We start from the raw sequence: 15755 nt of genomic DNA on the forward strand, positions 1-15755 counted from the left end.
TGAACAGTGTGCAGTGAAGAGTGAGTAGTAAACAGTGTGTCGTGAACAGTGTGTAGTGAAGAGTGAGTAGTGAACAGTGTGCATTGAACAATGAGTAGTGAACAGTGTGTGGTGAACAGTGTTGGTGAACCATGTTTAATGAACAGCTAGTAGTGAACAGCTAGTAGTGAACCGTGTGTAGTGAACAGTGTGTAGTGAAGAGTGAGTAGTGAACCGTGTGTAGTGAACAGTGTGTAGTGAAGAGTGAGTAGTGAATAGTGTGCATTTAACAATAAGAAGTGAACAGTGTGTAGTGAAGAGTGTGTAGTGAAGAGTGAGTATTTAACCATGTGTAGTTAACAGTGTGTAGTGAAGAGTGAGTAGTGAAGTGTGCATTTAACAATAAGTAGTGAACAGTGTGTAGTGAATATTGAGTAGTGAACAGTGTGTAGTGAACAGTGAGTAGTGAACAGTGTGTAGTGAATATTGAGTAGTGAACAGTGTGTAGTGAACAGTGTGTAGTGAACAGTGTGTAGTGAATATTGAGTAGTGAACAGTGTGTAGTGAATATTGAGCAGTGAACAGTGTGTAGTGAAAAGTGAAGTGTGTGAATTAGTTGTGTGATGTGACTACATTTATTTCCAATTACACTTTGCAGGTCAAGCTCATGTATGAGAGAATCCGCAGACAGATCGACAGATACAGGAATTGGAGAAAATGAAACAGAAAGAAGGGGGAGAGAATGAAGGACTGAGTGAAACAGAGTGCGTGAGTGAGTGTGTGAGACAGAGTGAGTGATTGAGAGAGAGAGAGAGGAGAGAGAGAGAGAGAGAGAGAGAGAGAGAGAGAGAGAGAGAGAGAGAGATGCTGGTGATGAAAATAATGACTCGGTTCCAAACCCAGGCACAGAGAGGATAAAGGCTCGCTAGTAGTCACGCAAGCAGGCATGCAGATGGACAGATGAGGCACAGAAGAAGTTACATCATAAAAATCAGGACAAGAAAGCAAAGAGCGAGAGAGACAGAGAGAGAGAGAGAGAGAGAGAGAGAGAGAGAGCGAGAAAGAGAGAGAGAGAGAGAGAGAGAGAGAGAGAGAGAGAGAGAGAGAGAAAGTAAGTGCAAAAGAGCAAGCGCAAAAGAGAGAAAGGAGAAAGAAATGACAAGATGAGGCTCGAACCCCGGCAGATGAAGCGGATGGGGAGTGGGAGGAAGATAGAGAGATGGCTAGAGAGAGGGAGAGAGAGAGAGAGAGAGAGAGAGAGAGAGAGAGAGAGAGAGAGAGAGTGAGAGTATGCCCACCTCATTAGCTTGGGTGGTTTGATTATGTAAGCGCCTGGTGCCCTGGCATGCTGCCTATTTTTAGTCTCTCCCACTTCCCATCATCAGCCCTATTAGTTCTTTTAGACTTTACTACATCACCATAATTATGTAATACACAAAACACACACACACACACACACACACACACACACACACAAAGACGCAATTTTACAGCAACCTAAAAGACTTCCGCATGCTAATGATATAAACAGTGCAAACAAATGTGATAGCATTCACTCACTCACTCACTCACTCACTCACTCACTCACTCACTCACTCACTCACTCACTCACTCACTCACATCACTTAGCACATGATTAAAAAACAATCCAAAAGCTACAAAAATGGCTTAAAATTTTAACACTTCCAGGAAACAACTTCCACAGAGTAACATAATGTCTCTCTAATAAACTCGTTTTTAATCCTGTCCATCGCAAATATCATAGTCCAAGAAGACTCCTGTCTGACCATGTCCGTCAACCTGTCCATCACCACTACAAACAGGAAAGGGCTCAGAGCCGATCCTTGATGCAGTCCAACCTCCCCCTGAAACCAGTCTGTCATTCCTACTGCACACTTCACTCCTGTCAGACTGTCCTCATACATGTCTGACACACCTGACTTCCTCATACAATACCACAAACTCCACATACACACACAGTGCAACTCCTTCTATCCTTCTCTATACTTCTCCATCAACATTCTCAAACCAAATAATGCGTCTGTGGTGCTCTTCCTCATCATAAAACCATACTGTTGCTCACAGATGATCACCTCTTCTCTCAGCCTGGCTTCCACTACTCTTTCCCATAACTTCATAGTGTGACTGATCAACTTTATTCCCTTGTAGTTCCTGCAGGTCTGCACATCTCCTTTATTCTTAAAGATCGGTACCAGCACACTCCTTCTCCATTTCTCAGGCATCCTCTCACCTTCCAAAGTCCTGTTAAACAATCTGGTTAAAAACTTCACTGCCATCTCTCCTAAACATCTCCATGCTTCCAACAATATGTCATCTGGTCCTACCAACCTTTCATTCTTCATCCTCTTAATCGCTGCTCTCACTTCCTCCTTACTAATCCTATCCACTTCCTGCTTCACCATCTCCACACCATCCAACCTTCTCTCTCTCATTTTCCTCATTCATCAGCTGCTCAAAATACTTCCTCCATCTTCTCAACACACTCTCCTCACTAGTCAACACATTTCCATTTCCATCCTTTAACTTGTAACACATCCTTCCCAGCTCGGTCTCTCTGCCTGGCCAATCACAACAAATCCTTTTCTCCTTCCTTAGTGTCCAACTTCTCATACAGCTCCTCATATGCCTTTTCCTTGGCTTTCACCACATCCCTCTTTACCTGCTGCCACATCTCCTTGTACTCCTGCCTACTTTTCTCATCTCTCTGTCGACCCCAATTTTGTTTTTACCAACCTCTTTCTCCTTATGCTTTCCTGCACTTCCTCATTCCACCACTACGTATCTTTGTCTTCCTTTCAATTTTCACGTCACACCAAGTACCTTTCTAGCTGTCTCCCTCATCACTCCTGCAGTAGTTTCTCAATCATCCAGCACCTCTTCACCACCACCGAGCCCCTGTCTGACCTCTTCCCTGAATCTCACACTACAGTCTTCCTCCTTCAGTTTCCACCATCTTATTCTTCTTTCAGTCTTCACTCTCCTCCTCTTCTTCTTCTCCACCTCCAAAACCATCCTACAGTCCACCACCCGATGCTGTCTAGATACACTGTCCCCTACCAACACCTTAGCAAAAGTTGTTGTTGTATGTATACAAAAAAGAAAGGGACAGGAACACTGGTTGATGCTAACTCAGGAGAATTTAGTTGTTCACAGAGAGCTAGAAGTGAAGAAGGGCAACAGAGAGATAATAGGATTATTAAGTATTCTTATTTCTACAGTTAGATGTGTTTATGCTCCACCCTTACTTTTAAAATGACTGCTGTGCTCCTTTGTAAGAGAGTTTGTTTTATCTTGTGTAAGAGAATGAAACTTTTTTAAAAGCCAGAGCTTTCTATTAAAATGCAAAAAGCTCATAAGGACAAAAATACAAAACCAATTTATACAATGCTGAATCGAAATGAACCTAAACGTGGCAAATAAAAAGCATAAACAATATATGAAATATTACATATCTAGCGACTTATTTACCACTAGGCATCCTTCACTGCTGCCTTTCGTTGTAAGTGACGGTAAAAATTATGTCACCACCATTTCAATCCATTTAATGGTTTACACCAGGGGTCCTAAGGGGTCTGGGTGGTTTGGGTGTGTACTTGTGTGTATTACAGTCGCGGGTGGTCAGGGGCAGCAAAACCTTCTCTGCTGGCCTAAACACCATCAGAAGCACTGACCTACATTTAAAACCTAAATTCTATTATTTGTTCCATGAAATAGTATTAATTTATTCCCAACAGTTTATTCTCTTAATTTCATAGAGTTTCTCTTGGCTGCACTGCTTCCAGTATGTGTATGTGGATGTTAGATTTTTTGTCCAATCAGATTTCAGCATCTATATGCTGCCATGTTAATCTAATCTGCCCAGGACCTTCATAGTCAGTACTGCTGGCATTTTCGCCATAGTCTCCTCAAGAATTAGCTCTGTTTCTTTAACCAATCCGATTTCAAACTCGCCTCACAGGGCAGCTAGCTGGCCCAGAGTAGCGTCAGCATTTTTCTGTCCTCTGATTGGTTGGTCAGAGGGAAACTGTTACAGCCAAGTTTGACTGGTAAAACACGTCTGTAGCTCTGCACACATTAATAAATCTGAGTTAGACTTTTTTATGCCTACGGAGGAAGAGAAATTGATTTGGTCTCGGACATACTTAAAAATACATTTTGAAGAAAAGCTAGACATGGTGAGGAGGTCGGCCAACCCCGAAGCTAGCTAGCTTGTCTCAGCCTGGGAAAGGGTTTGTTCTCCACTTCCAGACCAGTGAATACGAGCGGTACCACTGGATTACAGCCTCTGAGGAGCGGCGCACATTATGAGTCTGAATCTCTGGTGAGTAGGTTGTATTTTATTTACATTTTTATGTTTTTGTCATGTTATTAGACAAATATTGATTCTGAACTGCTCCAGATGTTGTGGGTGCACACTTGTGGTTGTAGTGTAGAGGTTTGGAGTCTTAACTGGGTTTCTTGCCTTAGTAAAATGGTTTTTACCCTCCATATGTGAAATGTCTCTCTCTCTGTAATGCCACGCCTTGTTATATTGCGTTATTGATAAGTATCAATTGTTTCTATAATTGTGACGTGATAGTGGTGGTGTTAAGTGGTGGATTAAGTCGGGTAAATCCTTACTGAAGGCCCAGGTACCAAATGCACGCCCCGCCACTGGGGTGTTATATATGTGTGTGTGTGTGTGTGTGTGTGTGTGTGTGTGTGTGCATGTGTGTGTGTGTGCATGTGTGCGTGTGTGCGTGTGTATATATATCAAAGTTGTCATTCAATTAAAATATTTAAATCGGGATTCGTCGCATGACTGTCATGAGTTAACTTGTGATTAATCTCAACTTAATTGCGCACACACACACACACACACACACACACACACACACACACACACTCACACATATAATTGCTCATGTATTTGTTATAAAATAACGTTTGTGGCTTATAATGGGATGCATAACAAATGAGTTTTATAGTGAGAATTATTAGGACAAAAACCTAACAAATGTATTTGAATAAAATTTCTAAATGTTCACTTGAGGTATGCGAATTGTGGTATAAATGAAACAACTGGTATCGCATTATTTTGAAACAGTGATGCAGCTACAGTCCTGTGGGACACAATAATCTACACCACTCGGACAAAAGAAAATGGAAGGAAAAAAACATTAGTGCTATAGGGGTGGCTGTCTGGGGAAACACAGTATATATGTATGAATGTATGTGTGTGGGAGTGAAGGAAAGAGGCTCATATATTGTAAAATGTAATGTAACGACATGACCCGAGCTTCTGTCTGCATATGGAAGCTGAAAACAGCTGGAGGTGACACCGCTGTGCTACATGCAGAATTGTTCCATGAGGAAAAATAAAAATTGACTTGGAATAACATTATTTCTGAGGGTCTGGGCAGAGGAAACCGAGTTTCATTACACATTTTACCAGAGAATATTATTAATATTAATATTATTAATATTATTATTATTATTATTATTATTATTGACCCAAGTAATAAATGGTATTGAAAATCAAAGCATAGTATTTTTACATGCTTTGTATTTGTGTGGTATCTAAGGTGCAATTTTTCAATTAAAACACACATTATCTCTCTCGCTCACTCACACTCACACACACACACACACACACACACACACACACACACACGCGCACACACAATATTACATTATTATATATGTAAATTGATCAAATTAATTCAAATGTAATAGTTAACAAATGTGCAAAACAACACACTAAAAAATATTATTTGATCATATATCCTCCTTGCTAGACTAGAGAATGTTGTTGAAATAAAGGGAACAGCTCAGGTTCAGGTCTTATTTGACTCATTTGACTCATCAGTTTGTTGATGTACAGTAAATAGCAGTGACGGGCCGTGCATTTGGTTCCTGGGCTTTCAGTGAGGATTTACCCGACTTAATCCACCTCTTAACACCATCACTATCATGTCGCAATTATAGAAACCTTCAATACTCTACAAAAACGCAATATAACAACGCGTGGCATCACAGAGAGAGAAACATTTTGCATATGGAGGATGAATAATATTTTACTAAAGCAAGAAACCCAGTTAAGACTCCAAACCTCTACACTACAACCGCAACTGTGCACCTACATCATCTGGAGCAGTTCAGAATCAATATTTGTCTAATAACATGACAAAAACATTTAAATGTATAATAAAATACAACCTACTAACCAAAGATGCAGACTCATAATGTGCACCGCTCCTCAGAGGCTTTAATCCAGTGGTACCGCTCGTATTCACTGGTCTGGAAGTGGAGAACAAACCCTTTCCCAAGCTGAGACAGGCTAGCTAGCTTTGGGGTTGGCCGACCTCCTCACCATGTCTAGCTTTTCTTTAGATTTTTAAGTATGTCCAAAACCAAATCAATTTCTCTTCTTCCATAGGCATAAAAAAGTCTAACTCAGATGTATTAATGTGTGCAGAGCTACAGACGTGTTTTGCCAGTCGAACTTGGCTGTAACAGTTTCCCTCTGACCAACCAATCAGAGGACGGAAAATGCTGACGCTACTCTGGGCCAGCTAGCTGCCCTGTGAGGCGAGTTTGAAATCTGATTGGTTAAAGAAACAGAGCTAATTCTTAAGGAGACTATGGTAAAAATGCCAGCAGTACTGACTTTGAAGGCCCTGGGCAGATAAGATTGACATGGCAGCACGTAGATGCTGAAATCTGATTGGACAAAAAAATCTAACATCCACATACACGTACTGGAAGCAGTGCAGCCAAGAGAAACGCTGAATGGTGAGTTCTCCACACTCTCTGAGATAAAGTTTGGTGTCTTAGGCCCTCTGCACAGCTGAGTGTCAACTGCACAGTGTCTTTAATATTTATACAACAATAAGGATACTTAATGACCATTTTTTTTCCCCCTGTCACCCCTCCTCTCTCTCTTTTTCTCTATCTCTCTGTTGAGTTAAACATTCCCCTGAGGTACAAGTGACCAGTGTCAACATCATTTAGCTGTAATAAACAGACATTCAGTGCCACCCACGTAAGGATGGTTTCCTCTTGAGTCTGTTTCCTCTCAAGGTTTCTTCCTTATGCCAGCTTAGGTAGTTTTTCCAGCCATATCCGGTTCTTCTCCAAACTGTTTCCACAAAGTTTTCTCCTCTTCGCTCTATAATTTCTCCTTACACTGTAACAATCACCTGAGTCCCAAGAAAGTTTTTTGGCACATTGCGGATGTTTACTCAAGTTTAATTGAAATGTGCATAGTGAAGTGAAAATGACCTACAACACAGAAGAGTTATAGCGCGGAGGATAGCAGGTTCCTGTAATATGTGGAGTGGCAGGATTGTGTAAAGGTGATAGTAACACCACTAACGTGAGGAAGCAGCTGAAAAGACAGAATTCACAGGAACACAGCACGTTCACACAGGTCACGTACACCTGCACACGAAGCTGCAAACACTGGAAGAGACGTACAAGCTATGACGGGAGCAGTTTGCAAATATAAGAAGAGGAAAAAAAAAGGGAAAAATCATGAGACTTTGCAGCCATACAAAAAAAAAACCACTGCACAAGTTTTACTAACAAAACGTATTCAATACTTTTGATCAAATTCAATAATAACATGTTAAAGAATGAATTAAACATTTGATTTCTGTAATTGTACATATAGAATTGGAAGTGGGGGAGAAAAAGTGGTATATTTTGTTAAAAGATTAAAAAACTTGTGTGTTAAAGTGTATTTTAGGGCTCATTTTTTTAACAAGTAAAAACGTTCTCAAAAATACAAACATGTATATGCATGCTGCTCACTGATTATTGTACCAGGACCTGCGTTAGGCTTGACATGGGTTAAGTGAAGATCTCCTGCTACAGAGCTCTGACCTCAACCCTACTGAACTTCTTTGTGTTGAATGTGACCATTGACTGCTTCTCAGACCTCCTTACCTCACCTACAACAGTATCAAATTTTACTAAAACCCTTGTGGCTAAATGAACACAAATTTTCCACAAGCACCTGCCAAAATCTAGTGGAACATCTTTCCAGAAAAGCGGAGGTTATTACAGCAAATAGGCATTACAGTAAATGTGAAATGTGATGTTTAAAAAGACCAATCTTATGGTCAGTTGTCCACAAACTTCAGTCTGAATATTGTATCTTGTATTGTACACCAAAGCTTCAGACCTCTAAATTTGAATTATATGACTGTGTTATTTGCCTAATAAAGCTCATGATGTATTAGGCTTTATGTGTATCTGAACATCTGTTAAGTGCAAATATTTCATCATTGCATTACTGGTTGCCGTATTGTATGGTATAAAATTACAAACCCGTTAGAAATAAGTTAAAAACCCAAAAGACTTTTAGGTTCAACATTCAGGCCAAGGATATTTTGTCTTCATTTAAGATAAAATTGAAATGACATAAAAAAGTGAAATGACAAAAAATTACCAAACAAAAAAAATCTCAGTTTAAATAAAAAAAAGTAAAATGTATTGTATTGATTGGTCATTCTATATTTTGAAAAAATGTACTTTCAACCTATAAAACTTCTGCATGTTATTTTCCCATCAATTGTATTTAAAAACAAACAAACAAACAAAAAAAACAATGAACATATCAATTTAAAATGTATTTAATTAAAATATTAGGAACAAAAATGCTTTTCTATTGTTTGAAAATTTTTGTATGTAAAAAAAAACCAAAAAAAAAACCACAACCTTTAAAATTAACTTCTGCTTGTTTAGTTTTTTCCATCAATTTGAAACAAACTTTTTAGTTTCCATGAAAAAAAATTAACATAAATCCAAGAAAGTATCTGTATTTATATATTTAATCCTTAAAAACAACTTTTAATAAAAATCACAATCTATAAAATTAACGTCCGCTAGTTTTCCACCTATGTCATAAGTTTTTTTTACTACTATTATGATTATTAGTAGTTAAAAAAAATTCTTAATAACCAGCCCGAGCCTCTGAGCCAAGTTTTGCTGTTTTTAATGCAAAACGCTTCGCCACAGTGTACGGACAAGAATAAAATCAAATACACAACTGAGGAATAAAAAGCTTTTATTTGCGTAATATTAATCGACAGCTTTTTCCAACAGGACAAAAATCAGGGTGTTGCCCCAAGGCATAAATCACTGCATTAAATTACTGTCATGGTGCTCAGTCACAAATATTAAACAGTAGGAAAAAACTCTGTTAGGAAATAAATGAAATAAAGCCTCAGCGTGAGGGACAGAGGGAGTCTCTGCTCTATCGCTTCATAACAATGATAATTATAAAGACAACGAAGTGCATGGATGAGACTTGGCAAATACTGCATTCTATAGCCGTGTAGAAATGGTTTGGTTTTCTTTAGTACTGAATTTCATTTTAAAGACACACACACACACACACACACATATAAATGTCATTTTTTGGCATACAAAATCTTTTTCTGTAAGAACAAGATTCCGTCCAGAACCTTGGACAGCGTCAAAGCCGCGATAAAATGGCATGAGCTTGAGGCGCAGCATTTAAACTTAAAAAGGACAAAAAAATATATATATATATTTATATATATTCATCCGAACAAACACGTGAACTCAAAATCGCAGTGAGGGAGTGCTCTCGACACGACGTCGCTTTAAACAATTAGATTATTGTTATACGTTTTACTTGTATTCAAGTTCAAACACACACACACACTCATTAAAGGAACTGCTTTAATTAAATAATATAAAATATTATTATACACCCATGCATTAGATCCAAGATACTTAAAATCCACAAACAACATGCAAAAAAACCACCCTTGAAACACTGTATATTTAATATGTACAGTTTTGAGCTCATGAACCTCAGAAAATCGAAATGTGTAATTCAGGGAGGAGGAGGAGGTCAAAGTCACACCATGGATACCATGTATATTACATTCCTGTTCGCTTGTAGTTCTTTGCTTTTTATAACTTAGTCCATTTGTTGCAGTATTTCCACGTAGTTCTGAGGGATGAGGCCTCTCTTGCCCTCCAGCTCGCCTTCCAACCAGCCGGGTTCTCGAGATGGAGTCACTGCGAGAAGCACAGAGTGAATCACACATTTTGAACTTCACAAAAAAATTAATGATGTGCATGATCAGTGTGTAAAATGTGTCAAAAGCAACTGTCCAGGTACCAAAAAGAATATTTACAAATGGACAAAAGTATTGGGACACGTTCATTTTTTTTCAGCCTTTTGTTCTTCCTTAAACTGGTACCACAAGGTTTTCAAATTTTCCCTTCACTTGAACTAACAAATCCAGCTCCAGAAACATGTTTTACACGGGTTGGAGTCAAAGATCTCCTGCTATAGAGCTATAAACCCTATTGAACACCTTTGGGATGAATGAAACCCCGAGACACACACACAGAAAACCTTGTGGAACATCTTCCCTGAGGAGTGGAGGTTAAAAGTAAATGGTGACTGAATGTGGAACGAGATGCTTAAAAAGCAGATATGAATCTTATGGTCAGGTGTTCCAATACTTTTGTACATTTTGTTTAAATTTTTAAGTCCCTTCAAAATCAAAGTCTTGCTATGAGTTCGGCTAAACACTTCTGGCTGGTACTGTATATCCCACACTGACTTCCTGTTTCAGTGGAAATGATAGGAACACATCAACAACAATCATTTTTCGAAAATGATTTAGGAAAAAAAACAAGACAGACAGATAAATGAATAAAATAACGCACTAGGGCTGAGACTGTATGCTATACTCTGAATTAGCATAAAGAGAATGGCGATAGAAATGTCATGCCACAAGGACTAGAATTTGAAACAGGATGAAAAAGAAGAAAGAGAAGAAGAGTAATCCTATCTGCTAAATTACAATGGTGTGAAACTGCTACTACAAAATATATAACGGCCATTGCTCAAAATCATAGATACTTTGGTTCAGACAAACAGCAGATAATAAATTTACTTCAGTGCCATCAGACGTCTAACGCATGGCCCTTTCACAAACACGCCTTTATAGTGCAAAAACAAAAAACAAAAAAAAACCACAATAAATTTCAATAAAGCCAGATGATCTTTTCCTGTTGTGTCTGCAGAAAGTTACAGCTCTACCTCTGCCATGTTAATCTCTCAGGACACGCCTCGGCCTCCGTAGTGTTGAGATATTCACGTAGCAGCAGCGGCGCTGAGAGAACGCACTCGAGAAACGGTTTAGGGATGAGAAATCGATCTACATATTAATTATTGGTCACAAATTACTGGTCGCTTTCTAAATAATAGAATAGAACATTTAATCATTGTACATAAATAAAACGTAAAACGTTTCACAAATGGCAACTGATGCGCAATTTTTTTAAACTTTTATGGCGATGCACTAATGCGATTCTGTGGATCTTACCATCCCTAATATATTACATATAAATATATATATATAAATATATATAAATAAATATAAATATTTATAAATATATATATATATATATATAAAAACAGAAAACCAAAAAAAAAGAAGAGATTTACACTGATTTTAAGTTTAATCACAGGAAACATATTTAAAATAGCTTTGGTGTGAAGCTCCATACCCTGCTTATCAGCACTTGCTTCAGTAATAAAGGAAAATAAAGGATGGGTATTAAATATGTGCAGGTTTACACTCGGGGTGTGTTGTACCAGTAGTAGTAGTTGAAGTAGTGCTTTTAAAATCTTAGAAAGTCGAGAGAAGCTCGAGCCTCTGTGATAAAGCCTGTAAAAACAATAGCTCTGCTGGTCCGAACCAGAGACCTCATTTCCTCTCTGCATGCTTATAACTTTGCCTTGTCCTCTGTGGACTGATTCGGCAGGACAGTCTCTCTCTCTCATTCTCTCTCTCTCTCTCTCTCTCTCTCTCTCTGTCAACACCCCCACCCATTCCAGTTTCCGTGGTGATATAAGATCAGATTTTTTGGGTCCTGCCGAATCCAATATCCCGGCAGTTCCGGGTGAATGACCGGGACGGCTGATAACACTCCCACTTACCAGCGTGGAAGATTGCTCCGACCTGGAAGGAGAGTTCGGAATCATGCTCGGCTTCGCAGGGGTACACGGCCTTCGCTTTCATGAGAGTGACACTGAAAAATGGAGGCAATCAGTTAGCACCTTACTCGGGCTTGTCAGTACAGAGAGAGAGAAAGAAAAGGAATAGGGATTAGGATACAGCTTTTTAATCTGGCAACCTTTCAAACAAGGGTTCGGAAAGAAAAGAGGGTGTGAGCGGAGTTTTACAGTGGATCAAGTGGCTATGAATTAAACTAGTTTCTGTAGTTTGCACTTTGGATGTCACATTTCCAGTTGTTTTCTGGTGTAGAGTTAAAATAATTAACATTTCTGATTGATTGATATATATATATATATATATATATATATATATATATATATATATATATATATATATATATATACACACACACTATATGGACAAACATTTGTGGACACATGACCATAGTATTTGTACATGCTTTTTGAACATCCAAGCCCACATTTAGTCTTCATTTACTCTTATAATAAACTCCACTCTTTGGGGAAGATGTTCTAGATTTTGTGGAGATTTTACTCATTCAGCTACACGAGTAAAGTCAGGTATTTATGCAGCGTTCACATTCATCCCAAAGGTGTTCAATAGGGTTGGAGCTCTTATAGCAGGAGATCTTCCGTTCTAATCCATGTAAAAATTTTGGTTTTGGGTCTCCGTATTCAAGTCAATGGACAATTTACTGCTACAGCATTCACCTCCAATACAATCATGTGCCTCAAGATTTGTGGTAACTGTTTGGAAAAGAACCACATATGACTGGAAAAGTCAGTTGTTCCAATACTTTTGTCCATGTAGTGTATTTATCATTGTAAATATGATCTGCACCCAATGAATTTGTGGTAACAGTTTGGGGAAGGACCAAGGTGTCAGGTGGAAGATTGGAGATTATCATAACAGCAAATGGAGATGAAATGGAGAATGGGATGTTCATAGAAAACGTCTGGTCAGGTGATCTTTCAAAATTCATTTAAATCGATCACTTACATTATAAGGTATAGAGTGCAGATTGAGGTGTTCCAATAATTATGGGCATATAGTGTATTACACACAGGAGCCTTATGTCATTAACGGCATTAAAATATTAAAATGATTGCAGACGTACATAAAATAATATAATTATAATGCTATAATAATATACTGTATACTATATTGTATTTATTTTTATTATTTATTTGATTTCTATTATTTATAAAATATAATATAAAGTATTTTCTATCATTTTTGTTCAGTGTTTAATTTATATAATTTTACAACTAACTTTCCCTCTGTTTTTTTTTAACTCAATATTTCGCTACATATTCCTATAATATTCCGAATATATATAGCGTTTAATTTTCCATAATTAAATAATGAACACATGGAAAAGGGGAACATGCAGAATTGATCAGCGTGTAACTGTGATCCTGTCAGGAATTCGAAAAAAAAAAAAAAAAAGTGTATTGTTAAATAATTTATTGCAATCACAATGTTTTATAATCACTCATCACTACTCTCACATCATAATGGAGAAGTTCTGCTTTACTTTAATTCATGCTTGAGGATTTTTTCTTCCGTGTGTTTTCAAACCAAAGACCACGATGGAGGTCTGAACTTCGCCCGGTCCTTAATTTTGATTCATTTCTCTAACACACAGCGTTTCTGTTTCTCCTGATGAGAAATAAAAAGCGGAGCATAATACACCTGGCAACCGGATAAATATTTCACTCATGGAGCAACAGCGGTGGGCTTTAGACAGGGATGCAGTCAAAAAGACTGTAAGCGCGCACACATTTTTCATGAACAAGGGATATTTTTCCAGCTCTAAGACAAGAGAACTCTTTTTTTCCCTCTCTTTTCAGAACCAGTCGAGTGGAAAGTGTAACGCAGTAACTTCAATTCTGGAGGATCACATTAATGACTGTGTGTGTGTGTGTGTGTGTGTGTGTGTGTGTGTGTGTGTGTGTTGTATGAACAATTAAACAAGTGTGAGGTATCGTATAGGAAAAACACAATACTGAATCTGTCAGTTTTACTGTTTAAATAGTATAATAATTAATTTTACTGATTTTATATTAACTAAAATGTATTATTATTATTATTATTATTATTATTATTATTATTGTTATTATTGTTATTATTGTTATTAGCTAGGTAAGTAAATACATTTATGCAAGTAAATAATAGAACTTATAGAAAGTTGGGGGGATGTAAATAAAAATATGGGGATAAATAATAAAATAAATATATACAAATACGTTTTGGGGAAATTGAAAAATATATAAAAAACATATAAAGTGTATCCACAGCTCTTCACTGTTTTCCTCATTTTATGTTACAGCCTTATTTCAAAATAGAATAAATTCATTATTTTCCGCAAAATTCTACAAAACCCCATAATAACAACATTAAAGAAGTTTGTTTGAAATCTTTGCAAATTTATTACAAATAAAAACCGAAAAAATAAATCTCATGTATATCAGTATTCACAGCCTTTGCTCAATACTTTGTTGAAGCTCCAATTACAGCCTTAAATCTTTTGGAGTTTGATGCTACAAGCTTGACACTGATTTTTTGGGCAGTTTCTCCCATTTTTCTTTGCAGAACCTCTCAAGCTCCATCAACACAGCCATTTTTAAATCTCTCCAGAAATGTTCAATCGGGTTCAAGTCTGGGCCCTGGCTGGGCCACTCAGAGACATTCCTTTGTTATCTTTGCTGTGTGTTTAGAGTCGTTGTTCTGTTGAATGATGAACTGTCGCCCCAGTCTAATTTTCAGAGTGCTCCGGAGCAGGTTTTCATCAAGGACGTCTCTGTACATTGCTACATACATCTTTCCCTCGATTCTGACTAGTCTCCCAGGTCTTGCTGCTGAAAAACATCCCTGCAGCATGACACTTCCACCACCATGCTTCACTGTAGGGATGGTATTGGCCAGGTGATGAGCGGTGCCTAATTTCCTCCAGACATGACGCCTGGCATTCAGGCCAAAGAGTTCAATCTTTTTCTCATCGTCTGAGAGTCCTTCAGGTGCCTTTTACTGAGGAGTGGCTTTCGTCTGGCAACTCTACCATACAAGCCTGTTTGGTGAAGTGCTGCAGAGATGGTTGTTCTTCTGGAAGGTTCTCCTCTCTCCACAGAGAAACGCTGGAGCTCTTTGAGAGTAACCATCAGGTTCTTAGGCACCTCCCTGACTAAGTCTATTCTCCCCTGATTGCTTAATTTGTCCAAGCGGCTCCACTCTAGGAAGAGTCCTGGTGGTTCCAAACTTCTTTCATTTATAGATGATGGAGGGCACTGTGCTCATTGGAACCTTCAATGCTGCAGAAATCTTTCTCTAGATCTTTACCTCGATACAATCCTGTCTGAGGTCTACAGACAATTCCTTGGATTTCATGGCTTAGTTTGTGCTCTGACATGCACTGTTAACTGTGGGACCCCATATAGATCAGGTGTGTCTTTCAAATCATGTCCACTCAAATGAATTTACCACAGGTGGACTCCAATCAAGTTGTAGAAACATCTCAAGGATGATCAGTGGAAACAGGATGCACCTGAGCTCAATTTGGAGTGTCATTGTAACGGCTGTAAATACTTCTGTACATATGATTTTTATTTATTGATTTTTTTTTATTGATTTGCAAAGATATCAAACAAACTTCTTTCATATTGTTATTACGGGGTTTTGTTTGTAAATTAAAAAAAAAAAACATTTTGGAAGAAGACTAACACAAAATGTGAAAAAGTG

General features: G+C 38.0%; 1 protein-coding gene across 1 annotated transcript in view; it reads right to left on the reverse strand.

The window, feature by feature from the left end:
- Positions 1–9679: 9679 nt before the first annotated feature.
- Positions 9680–15755, reverse strand: part of arhgap10 (Rho GTPase activating protein 10) — a 97345-nt gene continuing 91269 nt past the window's right edge. The window contains 2 exon segments of the mRNA XM_046869114.1: positions 9680–10038; positions 11978–12069. Coding sequence (XP_046725070.1) covers positions 9938–10038; positions 11978–12069 — 193 coding nt within the window. The 3' untranslated portion in view covers positions 9680–9937.

This window comes from Silurus meridionalis, chromosome 2 (assembly GCF_014805685.1).
Source record: "Silurus meridionalis isolate SWU-2019-XX chromosome 2, ASM1480568v1, whole genome shotgun sequence".
Classification (NCBI taxonomy): Eukaryota; Metazoa; Chordata; class Actinopteri; order Siluriformes; family Siluridae; genus Silurus; species Silurus meridionalis.